General features: G+C 32.3%; 2 protein-coding genes across 5 annotated transcripts; one reads left to right on the top strand and one right to left on the bottom strand.

Moving 5' to 3' along the window:
* Window positions 1-270: 270 nt before the first annotated feature.
* Window positions 271-20,319, top strand: LOC125676276 (interferon-induced protein 44-like). 4 transcript variants are annotated; one of them, XM_056158733.1, is made up of 8 exons: window positions 271-339; window positions 2,234-2,255; window positions 11,211-11,277; window positions 13,059-13,076; window positions 14,016-14,272; window positions 14,429-14,566; window positions 14,935-15,112; window positions 16,971-20,319. In XM_056158733.1, the coding sequence occupies exons 3-8, from the start codon at window positions 11,235-11,237 to the stop codon at window positions 17,264-17,266; spliced, it is 930 nt and encodes a 309-aa protein (XP_056014708.1). In that variant the 5' UTR covers window positions 271-339; window positions 2,234-2,255; window positions 11,211-11,234; the 3' UTR covers window positions 17,267-20,319. The 4 variants fall into 4 exon arrangements, with proteins under 4 accessions (XP_056014708.1, XP_056014710.1, XP_056014707.1 ...); XM_056158732.1 differs by having other exon boundaries at window positions 302-582; XM_056158735.1 differs by lacking the exon at window positions 2,234-2,255 and having other exon boundaries at window positions 287-339.
* Window positions 7,728-8,493, bottom strand: LOC130052782 (protein IMPACT-B-like). Its single transcript, XM_056158750.1, has one exon. It carries the CDS (start codon window positions 8,431-8,433, stop codon window positions 7,891-7,893), a length of 543 nt encoding a protein of 180 aa, XP_056014725.1. The 5' UTR covers window positions 8,434-8,493; the 3' UTR covers window positions 7,728-7,890.
* Window positions 20,320-20,927: the final 608 nt, after the last annotated feature.

Genomic DNA, 20,927 nt, shown 5'->3' with positions numbered 1-20,927 from the left:
TGTCTTCATCAAGCGTATCGCGCACGGTAACTGGGTGAATGTTGTATAAACGTCAGGACAGCGTATAGCAAATTTTATCATTCACCTGCTGAACTCTCTACGTGCTAGGTATAAATTTTCAAGTTTCATTTTAAAAGAGTACTATTTCTGTAATCACCGATATCAACCAATAGAATATTAATACCCAGACATTGCCATATATGGTATTGAAATCTGTCTTCATCAAGCGTATCGCGCACGGTAACTGGGTGAATGTTGTATAAACGTCAGGACAGCGTATAGCAAATTTTATCATTCACCTGCTGAACTCTCTACGTGCTAGGTATACTTTGAAACAAAGTATGGGGTTTCTTTTTTTCTGAAAATTCATAGAAGTTATAAAAATCGCATTGATCCATGTTATTGTCTGTCGATTCCATTTATTCATTTTACATGCTCTCTAAAATGTTATAAAAGGAAATTTATGTGGGATATGTTTAATTTAGAATGATTATTTTCTCTCCTCAAATTAAAAACAACACTCAGTTTTGGGAATTATCATTGGATTATTCGGAATAATTAAGGAATTTGTCCATTCAAAAGGTAAAGATTATTTGTGAATGTATCAGTTTTGAATATGCATTTAATATTGAAATTAACTTCATTGGATGTGAATTACAGTGTTTCAGAGAAAGAAATTTGATTTTTGCAGTGAATTAATTTCGGTGAATTAAGATATAAGTGAAAGATAATATATATAAGAAACTAGACATGATCTCGTTGCGAGCAACGGATAAGTCTTCCGTCAGATTTTTAATGAGATAAGATAAGATCTTTACTGGAGCATTTCACGTCATCAGTTACTGATCGTCACAATAAACGACTTAATTTACTCCAATAATGCTTAATAAAAATATTCTTTTTAGTTTTATGATATCAAGAAAATATTTTGACAGCTCTTGTTCCTTTATTTGAGGGGCTTACCCCAAAACTTGATGTTATCGAATACATATGTAGTTCATGTCACTTACTACAAATTTTCTTCCATAACATTAACAAAATGTTTTCTGCTTTCTAGATATAAACGATATTGAGTTTTAGGGGCCATCCCCTGAATTTCTTAAAAGGGAAGTTAAGACAAAATTTAAAGATGACATATTGTTTAGAGTCACATTCTAACCAATTTATATTATATAACGCTTCACAGAATAGTTTTAGTATAAGAGATAGAAGGCATCAAGGTTTCGTACATTTTCCCCTTAAAATCCCTCATTACGTAATCAACCTTCATTTCGCTGACATCAGCAATTGCAAAACATCAAAACAAACAACTTTGCTTCAATGATGCTTAAATAATTCGTTTTAGTTTTTGAAATATTTAGAAAATACTGTTGACCAATCTCCACCCTTTAATTGAGGGGATGGCCCCTAAAATTTGACATTATCGCCATTATCTACAAATTTTGTTCTATAACGTTTGACAAAATGTTTTTGATTTTCAAGATATAAAGGATATTCAGTTTTAGGGGTCACCCCCTGAATTCCTTAAAAGGGAACTTAAGACAAAATTTAAATATGGCATATTGTTGAGAGTCACATTCAAAACGAACACCTTTGCTTCAATAATGCATAACAAATTCTTTTTAGCTTTTAAGATAGATAGATAGAAAATACTTTTGACCCATCTCGGCCATTTATTTGAGTGGCTGGCCCCTAAAACTTGATACCGTCAAATGAGTCTCGTCATTATCTACAAATTGTGTTCTATAACGTTCAACAAAATGTTTTCAGCTTTCAAGATATATGGGATATTCAGTTTTAGGGGCCATCCCCTGAATTCATTAAAATGGAAGTTGAGACAAAATTTAAAGATGGCTTGTTGTTTAGAGTCACATTCTGACCAATTTATATTATATAATGTTTTACAAAATATTTTTCGTTTAAGAGATAGACGGCATCAAAGTTTCTTACATCACCCCCTTAACATTCCTTATTACGTAATCAATATCGATTTCGCTGACATCAACAGTTGCAAAACGTCAAAACGAACAACTTTGCCTGAATGATGCTTAACAAATTCGTTTTAGTTTTTGAGATATTTAGAAAATAGTTTTTATCCCTCTGGGCCCTTTATTTGAGGGCCTGGTCCCTAAAACTTGATATGGTCGAATATGTCTTATCATTATCTGCATTTTTGTTCTGTAACATTTAACAAAATGTTTTTAGTTTTCAAGATATATTTTAAAATTTTCAGTCACTTCATTTTATGAATTGGGGTAAGAAATTCATTTTACAAATGATAAATTATGCTGCACATTCTATGTAATAGCTTGTTGCAATGCTAAAACATTCTGTTTAGTTGTATAGTGCCAGAGCCCAGCTAAAAGTCGACCAAAATATAACAGGCATTTTTCCGAATTAATTTCTGCATATCTTGGGAAGTATACGGAATTTCGGGATGAACTTCGGTAGTAATGTAGATTGATTATGTGTGAATATAATACAATACAAAGTAGAATTTTATATCAATTGGTTTATTGTTTTTACATCGTCTAACTTGGTTAACAATGTCAAAAAATCTATTCTTTAATATATCGTGCGGAATGGCCGTGTAAAGTGTTGAGAAGTCATACACTTTGATGTTGCTGATTTGAGAGAAAATTTACTAATAGTATTATACAATTTTATACATTTCTGGTATTTGTCGTTACACAATACCTTCAAAACATGTTAATATTTTCATGAGGAGCAAAGATAGAATCTTTTTATTTATTTTTTAAATATTTTTTATTAACCTTCATATTCAAAATATTTTTACAAAAGCAAACAATAACATATACATACATGTACATATATACGCATACATATACACACACACACACATGTACATACAGACTTAAATACATATACATGTACACATATACACATAATAGATTATTTTCAGTTAAATAAATGATATCAAAGTATACATATATATATATATATATATATATATATATTTATATTTATATTAAAGTTTTTGGCGGGTTTTTTTTTATAGAAGAAAAAATAGGTTAGAGATAAGAGTTTGAAAGGAAGGAAGAAAGTCATTAAAAGAGATGCAACACATAGAGAGAACCGGGGCTTCTCATAGCTCATGATGAATGCTCAATTGTTTGTAAGGTATTTTTCAAACATTTGTTAAATTCGTTGTACTTACAATTTTTCAGTAAAATAAATTTTTCAGCAGATAATCGACTAATTACATTTCTTTTTAAGGGTCTCAAAGCTCAACCTCTTTCAAGGTGTGGACTTGTTTGTAAAAATATAGTATTTAATTATTAGAATTATAAGATTTTCCTGACAGTGAAATTTAACATTATTCAATTTACCAAACAAAATTGAATTTTTGCCTATGTTTATATCAATATCTAATGTAGACTTTAACCAATGTTATACCTCTAACCAAAGATCTTTTATTAAATAACATTCTGAAAACAAATGATCTAATGTCTCTGGCAGTTGATTGCAGTAAGAGCATAATGTAGAGTCTTTGATACTACATATATTCAGGTAGTAGTTTGTAGCAGATAATCTGTGAAGCATCTGGAATTGAAACCACTGCAATTTTGTTTCTGCAGTTGTTTTAAAAGGAAGCATATAAATAGTATCCCATTCTTTTCTGCTAAAGTTGATACCATTTTCAATCCATTTATTTTCAGAAGTTGGATTTTTTTTTTCTTTGAGATAAGGACATTATACATTGCTTGGCAACCTTTCTTAGATATGAATATTAGTTCAATAGTAGAGGGATATCTGATATTGTAATCTTTTAAAATAATCTTATTGTTCTGTTGTATATATTTCTTTATTGCTGTAACAAGACCTGAAAACTGGAGGAAGTTTACTTTTCCTGTAGACATCTCTTTAAATACTGTAAATGACATATTACATAGGTCACCAATGTGTATTATATTATCCTTCGAGAACTCTTTACAGGGTATTTGTAATTTATCAATTTTTAGATCTGGGTTATACCGCAGATGATCACATGCAATATTTTGACGATTATATTTGTCTGCATTACTTATATCAATCCAGCTTTGCAGAGTATCGATCCAAAATTTGTTACTTATTTTGTGTTTTATCAACTCTAAGTAATTTGAGCCAAAGTTCAAACGCCTGAAATTGAAATTCCAAACTCAGTTTCAAACAACATTTTCCACTTAGAATTATGAGCCGTGATTAATCTTCTGATCCAACTAGATTTAAGTGCAATAATAACGCTGGTGTAATCTATCATTTTTAAGCCACTATCTTTGTAATCTTGTATAATTGTGTTCCTTTTTATTTTCTCTTTTTTACCATCCCAGAGAAATTCAAATAGTTTTTTTTTTCAAATTTCTTAATAAATTCATCAGAAGGGTTATATACAATCAATATCAGATGGTTCATTTTCGGCACAATTAGTGTTTTGATGACAGCAATTTTGCCAATCGGGGTTAATTTTCTTGCTTTCCATTGAACAAGTATTTTATGTATGTTTTCTAGCTTTTTGTTGTAATTCATGTTTATCATTTTGCCAAGGTTTATAGGGAATTTTATTCCTAAGAGTTCAAATGAAGTTTGGTTCCATTCAAATTTCCACCTTGAGTGATGATAAGCATCTCTTGAAAACTTTTTACTACCTATCCAAATCAACGTGGTTTTACTTACACTGATTCTTAACCCTGAAATTTGTGCATATCTATCTAGAACTCTTAGTATAGCATCTAAAGATGTAGGTGAGCCATCACACATTAAAGACGTATCACCTGCGTATTGTGAAATTTTATATTCTTCCCCATCGATTACTATACCTTTAATTTCTTTATTATTTCGAATTAGAATGATTAGGATTTCTGCGCAAAGTAAAAATAGATATGGCGAGATTGAGTCTCCTTGCCTACAGCCTCTTTGAGATGGAAATATTTTGAAGTGATACCATTTTGGATTACACATGATGATATATTATTGTAAAAACATTTGATCCAGTTATTGATTGAACTGTCAAAGTTAAAGAAACTTAATGCCTGGAAAATGAAGTCCCATGATATTGTGTCAAAGGCTTTTTCAAAATCAATTAGCATTAGAAGTCCTGGAATATGTTTACAATCGGTATACTTCCTAATATCATAGACAAGGCGTATATTCTCTCCAATAAATCTACCTTTCAAAAATCCTGTTCGATCTTTGTCTATAATTTTATTGAGAAATATTTTTTATTCTTTCTGCAATACAGTCAGATGCAATTTTGTATAGTACTGATAGTAGAGTGATTGGACGCCAGTTTTTTAAGTATTGTCTATCTTTTTTCTGGTTTTGGGATACATGTAATTATTCCCAACTTATTGATTTTTGAAAACTCACCCACTTCATATGAGTTATTAATTGCTCTTGTAATAAAATGACCTAGATCAGACCAAATTTTTTATAAAAATTCAGCTGTGAAGCCATCTGGTCCAGGACTTTTGTCATTTTTCATATGCTTAAGAAATTTCAAAACTTCAGAGTATTTTATTTTACCCTCTAGACTATAGGACTCACCATCTGTCAGTTTAGTTATTTCATATGGTTCTAGGAGTTTGTGAATATCACATTTGTCTATGATATCCCTTTTCATGTATAATGTCTCATAGAAAGTTTTCGTGTGGTTCAAGATTTCCGACTGGTTTGTTATGACTTTACTATCATTTAGTATTAATTTTAAAATTTGTTTACTTACATAGTTTCTAGATTTTAATTTACAGAAATATTTGCTTGGCTTTTCACCTTCCTCTATCCATCTGACTCTTGATCTTATATAATTACCTTTAAGTGTTTGAGCTCTAATTTCTTCCAGATTGTTTTTGTTTTTCCTCTAAAACTTTCAATGATTCTTCATTAAATTTTTCTTCCAAAAGTTTTATTTCATTTTCTAAATGATTTTGTGTTTCCTTTTGGTTTGTTTTTCTTATATGTACAATAAGAGATTGTTTTTCCTCTAATATTCATTAGTAGTGTGTCTAAAAATAAGTGGTCAGGGACCCGAAATTCTATTTCAGCATCATTCACCTCATTTACATTTTCCAATTGGTAGACAAGGGCCGCATATTGCATTTTTGTTTCCTTAATTTTAGATTTTACTGAATTTACATAGTCTATGTCTTTTAAAAGGGAGTTGTTAGATTTCCAGAATCCCTTTCCGAGTTTAAAGTCTGTTAATTTTAAGGTCAAGACTACTGGAGTGTGATCAGACCTGTAACTGTTTTCTTGGTCAACTGCATGTATAAAAGGAGTTAAAGATTCCGATATGAGAAAAAAGTAAAGTCTGGCTTGCTTAATGGGATTTATTTTTTCTCCAAGTGTATTTCAATTTTTCAGGATTTAAGACACGAAAAATGTCACATAAATTTTGATTCTCCATAAGATGGATAAGTTCCATACGGGCTTTGGGGTTGTTTAAGTTTTTGTACTTCATTGTATCTAATTTTTTACCCATTACTAAGTTGAAGTCTCCTGCCATAATAATGTTCTGATCATTCGATAATGGTTCTAGTTTTTTAAATAGGTTACAGTAGAACTGGGGTTGATCCGCATTTGGGCCATAGACATTTATTAATGTAAATTGTTTTTCTTCAATTATGATTTCTGCAATTATGAAGTTTCCTTCATTGTCTATCACTGTGTTTTTTATTTGAAATTCAAAATTATTTTTGAATAGGATTGCAACACCCCGAGAGTTTGATTGGTATGAATTGAATATTCCTTTATATCCCCACTGTAAAAGTATAATTCTCTCTTCATCTTTTGTAAAATGCGTGTCTTGCAGGAAATAAATATTGAAGTTTTTTTGTGAAAATAATTCAGAACATCTCTGCGTTTCTTATGATCACTAAGACCCTGACAATTCACAGTTAATTTTTTAGATCATCATGATAATTTTTGAGTGTTTTATCCGTAATCAGTAATGTAAAAATTTGCAACATTCATCATCAGAAAAGAAAAGAGGGAAAAAAGAATAAAAAGGCAAGAGAACATAATGTAGATACTTTTGACAAGAACAACTGATTCCAAAAGTGCCAGAGAATAGTCATAGAAACATGGCACTGGGTTTTAAAAAAACAAAAATTTCCATAGTTTTGATAATAAACATCTTTTCATAATAAAAGGTTGTATATTAATTTCTTTTAAAGTAGTAGATATGTATATTTTCATGGGTTTTCAAAGCTCAAAGAAACGAATATGTTTTTATAAACGTAAATGGTAATAGTCTAAATATAATAAATGTTGTATGACCTTTTAAGTACATGCAGTTTGCGAGATATATTTGAAACTTTATTAGCAGGATCCAAGAAAACACACAACTCTGTCATCTACTCTAGACACATCGAGCATGGTATCATTTAATCCTATAGATAGTGTATTGTAATGCTAAAATAGAACAATTTTTGTTTTCATACCGTAATTAACTGCTGGGTAGTAACCGGAAATACATGGTGCATTGTAAATGGCTAAAAGCACAGTTGACAAAATTAAAAAAATTCCGGGATACCAGATCGCCAGATATGATAATAATAATTTGTATAGTACTGACAAGAAGGGGGAAAAAAATCTGGTAAACCAGATCTTCAGATATAATTTCTGGCTAATAATAATTTAGATATAATACTTAATGTTCAATATAATAAATTCACGTTATGACTACCCACTATTTTTTGAATAATTAAATCGGGATACAATGGATTCATATTGCATGTATATGTATAAATCAGAGAATATGTATCTGTATATACTATACTGTACTAAATAATGTACTCGGTACAAAGCAAATGTTTTATCAAGTTAGAACAGTCGATATGCGTATAACTATGCATTTCAACAAGAGTGATTGATCAAACAGGAGCTAAGCGATTATTTTACGCTGGATACTGCGCTCATTCCCACCTCAAGAAAATGTCGAAATCGACGGGCACCGATTTTACCACTAAACCAACGAGAAACCACTACTACACAATTTGAAACATTTTGGCCCTTCAATTCTTGCAGTAAGGCTCGGCCAGCGCCGTGTTCTCCGTCATCATCACTTCCTTCGTGCACCACTCCGTCTGCGTTTGTGAATATGTATGCATATATATTGTGCGTTGCACTTAAAACTTTGGGAATCCTGAAAATATCTCTAAGGGATTGATTTACCTGCTTTACAGATGATACCTTAGTGGTACGCGATGTAAAACGATTCTCATTGTCCTCGATCTGTTTACCTTGATGGATTTCGGACAGGTTTTTGTCGCTGGGATCTTCAAGAATGTCGCATGCTTTCGGTCGGGCTATTTTTTCACGGTACACTGATCCATTGTTGTTGAAGACCAGTTTGTCACCTTTGATCGTTGTAGGAATATTCTTCTCGTTGTAGCTGTTCTGTAGATCATAGAGTCGCTTGCGCTTCTCTTTCATCTCTTCGGGATAATGGTTCGAAATCCTAATGGGAACACCTTTAGCTTTGAGTTTAAGAATTTTTTTCATGATCCTTTGTTTTTGGTAAATGTCTTGAAACTGTACAAATACAGGTCTGGGAAATCTTTTTGTTTTAGCTTTCGGATCACCCTGTCTGTACACCTTAACGATACCGACTTCGCCGATTTCTTCATCCGACATTTCCAAGTGCTGTTTGAAAAACTCCGATATGCGATCGGGAAGAATTTCACGCTCTCTCTCAATTAAGTCAGTAATGATAACATTTGTCTCTGTGGTTTTCAGTTTGAGTTCTAGGATTTGATGATTTTGTAGGTCTACCCTCTGTTCTAGTTTCACTACAAGATCTTTGAGCATTGTTATTTCTCTGAACATTTTCTGTTGTTTGTGATCAAATTCTGTGATCTGTGAGATCGTGTCATCAGCTTGAGTTTGAACTTCGCAGCTATGTTAAGGGCTTCCATAGTCAAATGTACAATAATCATGGGATAAAATTGCACCTCAAATTCACAGGTATCATTACACTTGTTACGGTTAAACACCGAAACGACACTACCCATATGTTGACTGTGACTGAGCTACTGTAAATTCCCCTCATGGTAAAATTTCCCGTGACGTCACTTAAATATCACGTAAAACTTTATTTTTGGAAAACAGCAAGAGGCCCTACTTGTGAACAAAAGTTAAGGTTCATGCAGGTAACCAGCTGAATTTTTATTGATATACTCAGAAAAAAATAAAAATCCTTAACATGAAAAGTGTTGGGAACAAATGCATACTCGAACTAACCATGCTGTAATTTAACAACATATCAACAGTCATCAGCAAATTACCAGGGTTGTCCACATTCTTATATACATCATACCGTTAATATACAAGACAGAAACTGTTCCCCATACTTTTCAAACGCATAAATATATCTAAATTATATAGCAGAAAAATTCATATTGTTTTTTATAGCAGATGAACCTGAACTTTGCCGCAGTTTCTGTAGTATGAGATAATTTATATACATGAGAGAATTTTTAAACGCATCAGTCATTCAGATTAGGGGCGATTTCAAGATCATAATATAATACAAATATCATCTTCGTGTACATACTATATCTTAAAAATGTAGAATGATTTGAGATCATAAAGGAATAATATATATATTATATATATATTCATTTGACAAGATATATTTTCACGTATACAGCTTATCACTTGATAACAGTAGTAAATAACGACAAAATATTATGACATTTTCCTTGCGATACAACTATCAGAACATGTACGCTGTGACGTACGTTTTCATTGTAACGTCATATGGTGCGAAGTGTACAGAGATACATTTATAACAGCACTGCGATTTTTCTCGGATAGCCTTAACCCAGCTGCGTTCTTGAAGTCTGTTTTCAACACCGTGTTTCCCGTAGACATCGTTCTTCGTATCTGCCAGCTCCTTTCTTTGCGTTTCAAAACTTATCATAAGATTAGCGAGGGTGCTTTGGATGCTTGTTTAGCCTTTCATGACATCATTTAGTTCATATTTTTCCACGTATTCGAAAAACTTACTTGGACTGGTCTGCATTTCCTCACGGTTTCCTTCCCTACTGTCCTCCATAGTGAACTGATACTCACAAGGATTCACCAACACAGAAAAGTCCAAAGTTTCTTTCAAATCTTCGTATACACTTTTTCTTTATAAAATGATGCGTCTTGATCGTCTTATAACTTTTCCAAATGATTTAAAAACCAATCACAATAGGTTACATATAAATTTAGATATAAAACCCAGGAGCCCAAATTTGAACCTACATGGCCAAGTCTATCGGAACCGAAAGTCTCTAGATAGAATCTTGATATAACACTTATTGTATTTAGCAAAGTATATATATATATATATGTGTGTGTGTGTGTGTGTGTGTGTGTGTGTGTGTGTGTGTGTGTGTGTGTAATGTTTTTGTGAAGTTTACGAATCCAGTATAGGCACGGTAACTCAATGTGTTTAAGAATAAAGCATGATTGTGAAGATTTTCATCTTTTGAGAGGGAAGTTGTAAATTATATGGCAATATTCTTTGTAGAAACGAAGAAAAAATGACAGAATATTAAACTTTGAAGCTTAGATAAATGAAATTGAAAAAAAATCGCTTATTCTTTCTATTATCCATGATAGCATGCTACCTTCAAAACGGAAATAGCTTTATGTTTCGTTTTGTATATTTTCAAAATCATCTTATAATATAGGGTCGATGAAACCTTTTAGCAAATTATGAGTTACCAGCTGTATAATTTGCATTGACATTGCGATTTTGTTGAATTTGTTTGTCATAGAGCACTATATATTCTACAAATGCTATGTTGTTAAAACAACTAAGTAATGAGGTATAAAACATGGAGTACTATTCTAGATATGTGAGTAAATGGTTGGGGAAAGAGTGATAGTCCACTACCATGGCAACCAAAGCACAAAAAATATTTTTAAGGTTGACAACAACAGAGTATGATGACATTAATCATCTGAATAGTTTTCATGAAAACCTAAGATGTTGTTTACCACGCCCCTACAGTAACGTTTTGGTTTTTTTACAGGGAATTAATGATATAAATCATCGTATTTATCGATGTTAATTTTTTGTCGATTCAATATATTTATTTTACATAATTAGAATTTTGGCTCTTTAAAATCTTAGAAAAAACAAAAGTTTTTGTTAATATTCAAATAAATGTCTAATTTACTTATTTTCAAATTATTTTTTTCTCTTCTCGAATTAGAAATAGAACCACGTTTCGAGAATTATGGGATTATGGGACTATTTATTTGGATATTCTGGATCAAAAGGTAACGAATATTTCTCAATAATTTAATTCTTATTGTATCCTTGTCTCTGATTGGTCAAATTCCAATTGAGGAACACAGGTTATTTTTGTATAACCTGGTTTGGTCAGCTGGTTTGGTATGGGGACACACCCCCTTGACAACCAGATGTCGGAACTATTTTTTTCTCTCTCTCTAAACTTCTATGGAATAGAAAGTCAACGTGCACAATAAGATACTTCGGTTTGATACACATGTTGTTTTCTCGTTGTCAACATTAGCATCTAGGCCTACTTGTACGCAAATCACTTTTGTTAAACATCTTACTCTGTATGTATGGTCGAATAATACTATTGATAGATTAAAACAAATATATTATATTCAAATTAATGATTTGTCAAGTAAGCATTACCCTGTTCATTATGAAATACATTTCTCACTGGGGAATTTGCGGATTATAAAGCGTAAACTGACCCAAACCAGGTTATACTCGTATAACTTGCCCCAGAATTAAAGTCATTCCTTAAATGTATGTGCTTTGAATATGTATTTAGTATTGATGGTTATTTCATTGGACATTTGTTTGTGAAACGAAGAATTGAATATGAATTTTACACTGAATTAGGGAAATTAAACTATTGGTAAAAAACAATATACGTCAGAAATGAAAGTCCCTTTTGAAATGGTAAATGCATTTCAGAATCCGGAAGGTTAACAAGCAACTCGTAAATATGTTATATGAATTCAATATTAAAAAAGATTGATTAATATTTTTGGTAAATACAACATTAATTCAACATACATATATATGCAATAAATGCAATCTGTTTTACGACCCAGGGCCGAGTTTTACTAAAGATCGTAAACTCAAACGTACTCGTAAACCGAGACGTAATCGTAACGTGCGAGCTTTGTGTTTTACTAAAAGTCGTTACGTACGTTTACGTGGAAAATTACGAAAAAAATGTAATGGTTTCTGGCTGACGTAGATCTGCACGCAACTTTTAAAACTGCATGAGAAGATCTAATGAATTAATAATTGACATGAGAATTATAAAAACAATATAGCAAATATGTGATCATTAAACATTATTGTTAATTGCGACAGCATCCTAGTCATTGATATTTTGTTCTATCTTCAAAATGTTCCAAAAACAGAAAAGCAATTCAGTCATGAAAATATATCACAAAACCATATTATTTATAGAAAAAAAGTTGGGACTCAACCCTTTGCCCCTAAACAAAGCCAGATTGAAATTATGGAATCATACGTGTACGTATTTATATATATATATATATATATATATATATATATATATATATATATACTGTTCTTTTCTGTTTTTGTCAAAAATATAAGAAAGAATTCTGGTCGTAAGATACTTCAAAATCTACGATTATTACTTCGTTTACAAACACAATTACGCCCTTTCGTAAAACGGAGCTTCTGCACAGGTAAAATCAGTCATGTAATCTACGTTGACGTCTACGTCCACGACAAATTTACGACCTTTGGTAAAACTCTGCCCTGGTAATAATATTTCAGAATATGAAATACAAATTGTTCTACATCTATTTGAAATAACGCACAGTATACCGTAGCATTGATGAAAATTTTACCTATAAGGATACTTCCTTATGAGGTGTATACATCAGTATTTATTAATTCTGATATGTTGGATACCGAATGTTTACAAACACACTTACACACAGAGACCACTCCCACGACACAGAAACACAGGTATGTATGTATGTATGTATGTATAATCATTAAATATGTTTTTATGTTTTTATATTTTCTATAGAGTCACCAAAGCCTGAAGGTAAACATTATTCTATTTTGATATGAATATCAAGAAACTCATGTAAAGTACTCATATATACATATATATCTCGCAGAACTATTGTAGTGTTGAATGACATTTATTTCAATTTTTCCTTCCTTTATATTCCATGATATACGACTGTGTATTGCATGCGAAATACACTTCAGTATTAATATACATCATACCTTATTCGTGAAGCTTCAGTTTGGAAATACTTACCAAAAGGTTTTATGAAAAGACAAAACGAATATGGCCAATGTTTGCTGGTGTGCAATTATTGATTAGAATTCAATTTTTGATTTATAATGTGAACATAACTAATAGAGATAAATTTCATAAATCCAATAAAATATGGAAAACTAAAGTAATGACACAAACGGGTCATTGGATACATTAGATGTGTTATAACGTGCCTGGGAGGAGTAAGCATCTTCTGCTGATCGATCAAACGAATAATCAAAATAAAAATAATGGTCTAACAATTGGTATGAGACACGTCGGACAGTATTCGATCTATTGTTATATTGTATTTGCAAATGAAATCACTAGAGAGAGAACACTGAAAGGTGAAGATAACGAACAGTGATCAATCTTATAACTTCTATAAGGAATACAAAATAAAACGTTGGGTGAATATGGACCCTTGGACATACCAGAGGTGTGATAAAGTACCTAGGAGGAGTAAGCAACACCTGTCGACTGGTCACACCCACCGTGAGATATATATATTTTGATCAGGTAAAAGGAGTAATCCGTAGTCAAAATCACAGTGCCAAGAACGGCCAAACGATCGGTATGAAACACACCAGACAACAATAAAATTAGCAAAATGCTGATTTCAATCAAGACTATTGACACCCCTGTGATTCTAATGTCATTGCGATTATAGGCTTATTACTTTATTGACATTATAGTGAATGCTTTTTCCTTTTCTAGGCCCTCCTCCACTTATGAGAGACCCTTGGAGGTCACACATCATATGGACACCTCAGAACAGACAACAGCTGTTGGAGGACATAAATAATTTTGAAGTGAAAGGTGAAATACAGTATATAAACTGTTTGCTGCTAGGACAATCGGCATCTGGTAAAACCTCGTTTTTTAATACGTGTGCCACAGCACTGAAAGATGAACAAAGAATGCTATATCCATTAACAGTCTACAAAGCCAGTGGGAAAAGTGTTACTGTAAAGGTACATTAGACTATTTTTTTTTATTTCTTTAACTGGGAAATTGAATTTTCTATTTCTTATAGGAGTTATGAGATTGATCACTGTTTGTTATCTTTACCTTTCAACCTTAACCCCTCTGTGATTTCCCTCACCCTTATTTGATTTATCTTATTTTAGTTTGAAACACATCCTCTGATTGCCAAGGGAGTTATAAAACTTCGCATATTTGATTGCCGAGGACTTCATGATGTTGATGGTGTCACACCTGAAGACATTCGCCTCATTGTTGATGGTCATATAAAACATGGGTATACGGTAAATTTGCTTGCAATAGTTTTAAGACTTATGTTTGTTTGTAGAGGCAATCATTCTACAATATAATTTTGATAACTGCTTTGTTTTTGGGTGCTTCTGGGTTTAAACGATAGTGCCAATGGAGTCTTCAGTGATCGAAAAAAATAAACATGACCACAAATGACCACAAATGAAAATTTGAAACACAGGAACATATAGTCACCAATTTAAAACACCACACCAAATATGGTCGCGATTGAACGGGTTACTTAAAGCGGCTCCAGCCTTCCCAAAAAAAACACAACTTATAAACATTTATAGACTAATGAAACATGTTCTAAATAGGTTAAAATGAATAATTAATTGGGTGTGTTTTATCTATAATTTAGATCAATCCAGTGAAATCAATCAGCCACAGTGATCCTCACTACCGGGAGAACCCAAAACTGGGGGATATGATGCACTGTGTTGTGTATGCAGTTAACGCAACAAACTTAGAAGAAGCGCTTACAGGTGAAACTGCAAAACAAATATTTGAAGACATGAGGGTCAGACTTGTAGATAGACGTAAGTATTAAAACTTGATTAACTAAATCAGGATTCTGATCATTTGATGTTTCGATAATTTCGCATCCTGGCCTTTGGAAAGCTTCGAACATAGCAAGATGATAGTGGTTTTAAGCCACAACTTTAGTATATGATGTTATGTTTGTTTCTTGTTTTGTTTTGTTTTTTTATTTATTTATTTATTTATTTCAATTGCACACAATCACTCACAATCACACATGTACATCAGGACTGGAAGATATAGCAACAAACGATTGGTAAATTATTAAATACAAATACATGTATCATCAAATAAACATTTCCAGTTCAGCCATCTTGTTTTGAACACATCAGCTTTGTTCTTTGTTTTATACATTTTTTCTTCAAATTGATAATATGTTTTTAAGTATTTGACTACATTTTGATATAGTAATTTTTCATTTTGCTTTTGGAATATATACCTTTTGACAAGCAATATTATTAGATTCTCTACGAAGACCTCGTATTACTGCAATTGCATCAAATTTTAGTCTTTTTCTACATTTTCCAATATCCATTTTTCTAAAAGGGACCATAATGAACAAACATTTGGGCAATAAAAGACAACATGCAAAATTGTTTCAGCCTCATTTCGACATAGAGAACATACATCTCTGATATGCCTAGGATTCTATAAATAATTCTAAAATTGAACCATATTAACCTTGTATAATATGATTGAAAAATATTTTTATGAATCTGTTTTCAATCCAGAACTTCCTTTAACTTGAGTTCTTTGGTCCACTTAGACTCACATTTTGGTTTATCTTACTTACGGAAAGACACAAATATGTCATATATTACCTTGGAACCTTATATAATGTTATGTTAACACATTTTTGAATTATTGAAGATTTCCTCTTTTATTAAAAATACCTCCGACTGAATTTTCACAGGCAGTAATTGTATTGGGTGGTCTAACAAATGAACAAAAAAATGGGGTGATTGCATTATTTAATTGCTGTGAAATTCATTTTAGAATTAAGGATTATATCCCTCATACCTATCTCTGATCCGTAGACAAATTTGACTCCAGTCGTTCGCATTCTGTTTTTCTTTTTAGTTCTCATAGGTTTATTGTTATTTTGGAGTTCGAATATCCCGGCTTGAACATCACCGAAAAGACATTATTTGTCGAAATACGCATCTAGTGCATCAAAATTGGTACAATGCATCGTATAAGTTTTAGCGTTACATGTATCTTTTAGTGAATTAGTAGAATAATCTTGATTAATTGGACATATCACCAATTGTAATTCAAAAAGAAATACTGAAATTATGTACTTTTGATCAGTTGAAGGTATCTCTAATTTGTAGAGATAACTGCAATCAAATGAAATATTTCTGCAATTTAAATTGAATACATCTTAGGTATTTTGAAGATACTAGTACATAAATCATTCCATGAATTATCATTCTGTTTTTTTGTTTGTTTTTTCCATCAAAGCACATTTTCATTTATTGAAAGCCCTTTCCAACTGCATCTAAAATGTTTTCAAATCAAGACAACAAGCACATTTAACCAACGATTTTTTTTATATTAACACAAAAATATTTTCTGGTTCCAATTGGATATATCTTTCATTCCATGGAAATATCGCAAATGATCTTAGAATTCTAATTTCATTCCACTAGGACAACCTGGACCATTAAGATGTTGGTTTTTTATCTTTTCGGTCACTTCGTGGACCTCCAGTTATACTATTTTGTCTGAATGCTTTTTATTACTAGTGTGTAAAGCTCATAACAATTTTTCAACAAAGCATTAAACCTGTATTACCCAAATTAACGTATTTAGAAATAATTAAAAATGAAGTAACTTTTCGCTTTTTCCCCATAGATGTTCCACAATTTGTTCTTATGAACAAAGTGGATAGGCTTCGAACGAAACTGGCTGATGATATCACCAAATTGTTTCACAGCACGGAAGTGAAGAAGAAATTAGATAGTATCGCAACCTTCATGAATGTACCAGAAATGAAAGTCTTACCCATGTCCAACTACCACAATGAACCTGTACCAAATACAAACAAAGATATACTAGCACTGACCAATCTGAAAACGATTATGGACTCTGCTAATGATTTTGTTGATCATGCGTGCGCTACAAATACTGCATCTGATTTCTATGATTAAGTCAATCCCCTGAAACATCTCTTATTGACATGCACTAAAAAAAAAGAGTTTTAGCATATCAATTTTGCTTTGTTCTCTTCAATCAAGCTCATGTTACAGTCAACGGACATCCTAACCATTCTTGTGACCCTGATGTTCTCTATATAGATTTTCAAATTTGAAGATTTACATCATAGTCTAATACGCTGCGACATGGTAATAGTCAAACCACTAAATAACCATTTGCGCAAACCTAAAATTCATAACATTTTCAAGGCTACATTTCTCTTTTTGGGACAAATATTGAATTACGCGATCATTAAAAAACTACCAAATAACCAAGCCTACTTTATGCCGTGAACATCAAGGTGTGTATTTTCACTGGATATCACGATGCATAAAGGACGTCTAATAAGCCAGGCATACATGAAACTCAAGATAACGAACAGTGATCAATCTCATAAACCCCATAAACAATACAAAATAAAGAGATAGACAAACGCAGACCCCTGGACACACGCTCCGGGCCATAACACTACCTCAGTTTTGAGACCGAAATCTGAGACTGTCTCAGATTTCGGTTTCATCCTCAAGTTCCGTGTGTCATAAACATTCTCGTCTCAGTCTCTGATTTCTAGTTTAATCTCACTATTCAGCTCAGAAAGTTATATCGCTAGAAAGGTGTCTAACTCCGTAGATTTTTTCTCATTTCCAATATGGCTTCCGCAATTTCCCTATTGAATCGATACAACATCATCCTTAGTAAAAGGAAAACGCCTTGGCCCCAGATTTTTCAGGTTAGGTTCAACCCCCTAGAGGATTTCGAAGATGACAAGTTTTTATTCGGTTCCGGTTTCGTCGTGACGCCATTTTATGAATTGTTGACTTATGTCTAATGAGGCAGAGACAGAAAGAGCAGAATTGTTCCCTCCCCTAAAAAAATAATGATTTCTTGAAATGACCCGGGAGCGTGTCACAACGGAAAATCTAGTAGTTTGTTACCAAAGAAATATGCGATGCACCTTAAAACTCTACCCCCACCCCCTTCTTTCGTCAGAATAATCCACATCGTAATGTATGTACAATGCACAATATTTCGAAATATGGATTGCATATAATATATATTACATCATAAGCTGTCAATTGATCATTTTAATAGAAGTAAATCATTTCAGTGAAAATGAGGCGCAAATTTGAATACACGCTTAAAGTAATTCCATCCCTTTAGAATTATAGGTTAAATCTTATATTTAATTGTTGATTCTTCAAAGAATATGTCCTAGTAACAAATGAAAATTATGAAATAAGTATGTTGCGGTATTAAGAAATGTTTTATCAATTAGCACACATATACATACATGTATCAACGTCAGAACGTTGCAATTTTCCTTAAACAGCTTTATCAAAATTTCACAAGAACTGGTTAAAACAATAATAAAAGATGAAAATAAGGAACAGTGATCAATATCATAACTCTACAAGCAATGCAAAATAGAGAGCTGGGCAAACACGGACCCCTGGATATACCAGAGGTGGGATCATGTCCCTTGGAGAAGTAAGCATTCCCTGTTGACCGGTCACACCCGCCGTGAGCCCTATATCTTGATAAGGTAAACGGAGTTATCCGTAATCAAAATAAGTGTACCAAGAACATTCTAACAATCGACATGAAACACGCCAGACAACACTTGACCCCACGATAGGCTGCACTGGCAAACCAGATTGTTATAACGACCATAGAATTTGCGAAATGCTGACTCCCAACCATCATCTCAAAAGTATTCATACCAATTTCATGAAATTGTTTCTTATTTGGCACGCTGTTTTTTGGCTATATTTAGCTCTAAAACTTCATAGTTATTTTGGATTTTAAACATTTCGGTTGATCATCACTGAAGAGACATTATTTGTCGAAATGCGCATCTGGTGCATCAAAATTGGTACCGTATGAGTTTTACATATATACAAAATGTTTGAATGGACTTGATAAATAATTCAATGAAAACAGAGTTATTGTCCTTAGCTTCAATATTTTGAAACATATAATTCATTATTCATATATAACTTAAGACTTTTGAAATATGTTATGATTATTGAGAATTTTTACAATAGCTATTGAAAAACACTCCAACAACATTTATGTTCCTGTTAGACATAAATCTTAAAAATCATTTACTTTGCGAAAACTTTTGACGTCACAGGAAAATGTAACTACGTTAAGTGCGTCACAATGAACATGATACACTACTAGGTTAGTGTGACGTCAGCATTACTGTAGATAATAATTTCGACATTTTATGTTAGGCTGATATTGTGTTTTAGGGAACCGTATGAAAAGCGAGGAGCCCTATAGTAATCACATTGTCCGTTATGTTCGTTCGTTCGTCTGTCCGTTCGTCCGTCCGTCTGTATGTCCGCCCGTCTGTCCATCAACACTTTCTTTGTGACACGATGACTCAAACAGTTTTCAATTTTCTAAAAGAAATAATTTACAGTAAGAAGAAGACACCTATAGATTTTGGGGTCATGTCACTTTGTCTGTCTGTCTGTATGTCATATTTTTTTTTTTTTAATTTTTAATTTTTGTTGTTGTTGTTGTTATTATGAATGATTTCTAAGTAACACGATAATTCAAACAGTTTTTATTGTAGTTTTCAAATGTTGAACATAAATAATTTACAATAAGAGGATCACACCTTTAGAATTTGGAGTCATGCCAATTTATCTGTCTGTATATTATCATCTTTGCTATTATGAACACCTTCTTTGTGACACGATAACTCAAGCAATTTTCATTGTACAGTTTTCAAATTCTGTACAAAAATAATTTACAATAAGAGAGAGACACCTACATATTTTGGGGTCATGCCACTCTGTCTGTATGTATGTATGTCATCATCTTTCTTATTATGACTGTATCTATTTACCTGTGTCTAAGGGATATAATTCAATTTGAAGTATGATACATTGTATTGATATAGAAAATTTACAAAAGAAATAACTCTACAACATTGTGTATGTGTAAATTTTTAATGTTGTCTTTTTTAATGTGATATTAAAAATGCTTGATGTTACATGTATATTTATTGGATTAAATGTAAGTCATTTCCAGTCAACGACTCTCGATCGAGATCGGAATACGAATTAAAATTTCTTATATCCGGTTGCAAAGTAGTCTCGTTAAACCACACACTCAGCTGTCTCCGCAAATCTCCGATGAGCAGAGAGTCTGGTAAAAACACGCGATGATAAATGTTACCACTTGGGAGTGCTGCATGTAATTTAGTTTCCGTTTGATTCTCTCTGACATAAACAGTCAATTCCAAGATTTGATGTTGATTAATTGATCCTTCATTAGTGATACTAATAGGAACAATCATTACTACAAGTACATGTACAATAGAAAAATTTTACGGTCTTTGTCAGCTGGAAGTTGTACTTTCACCCTTGCCTCCTCAAGTAATTTTGATAAAATGGTTTTCCCATTTGCTGTGGGTATAACAGCAATAAATCCTTTCCTTTTACAAAAGTTTTTATAAACACTAGTTGTAAATCCTTAAGCTTAAAGGCCAAATTCAATCTATAACAAATCTCTTCGGTAGTCGTTGTTTTGGAGGTATGTTGAATCAACCAATCAAATTAAATGCTGAGATTTTGGTAAGCCTTGTTCTGACGTTTTGTT

This window comes from Ostrea edulis, chromosome 3, assembly GCF_947568905.1.
Source record: "Ostrea edulis chromosome 3, xbOstEdul1.1, whole genome shotgun sequence".
NCBI classification, from domain to species: domain Eukaryota; kingdom Metazoa; phylum Mollusca; class Bivalvia; order Ostreida; family Ostreidae; genus Ostrea; species Ostrea edulis.
Note: the sequence above shows the minus strand (reverse complement) of the source record. Positions and strands in the feature narration are given on the sequence as shown.

Excerpts from the sequence above, each read along its gene's own strand:
- LOC130052782 (XM_056158750.1), bottom strand. The coding sequence starts at position 8,433 with ATGAAAGAGAAGCGCAAGCGACTCTATGATCTACAGAACAGCTACAAC.
- LOC125676276 (XM_056158733.1), top strand. The coding sequence starts at position 11,235 with ATGGGATTATGGGACTATTTATTTGGATATTCTGGATCAAAAG. Across the intron at positions 14,273-14,428 it reads GGAAAAGTGTTACTGTAAAG|TTTGAAACACATCCTCTGAT; the intron begins GTACATTAGACT and ends ATCTTATTTTAG. Across the intron at positions 14,567-14,934 it reads ATATAAAACATGGGTATACG|ATCAATCCAGTGAAATCAAT; the intron begins GTAAATTTGCTT and ends TCTATAATTTAG.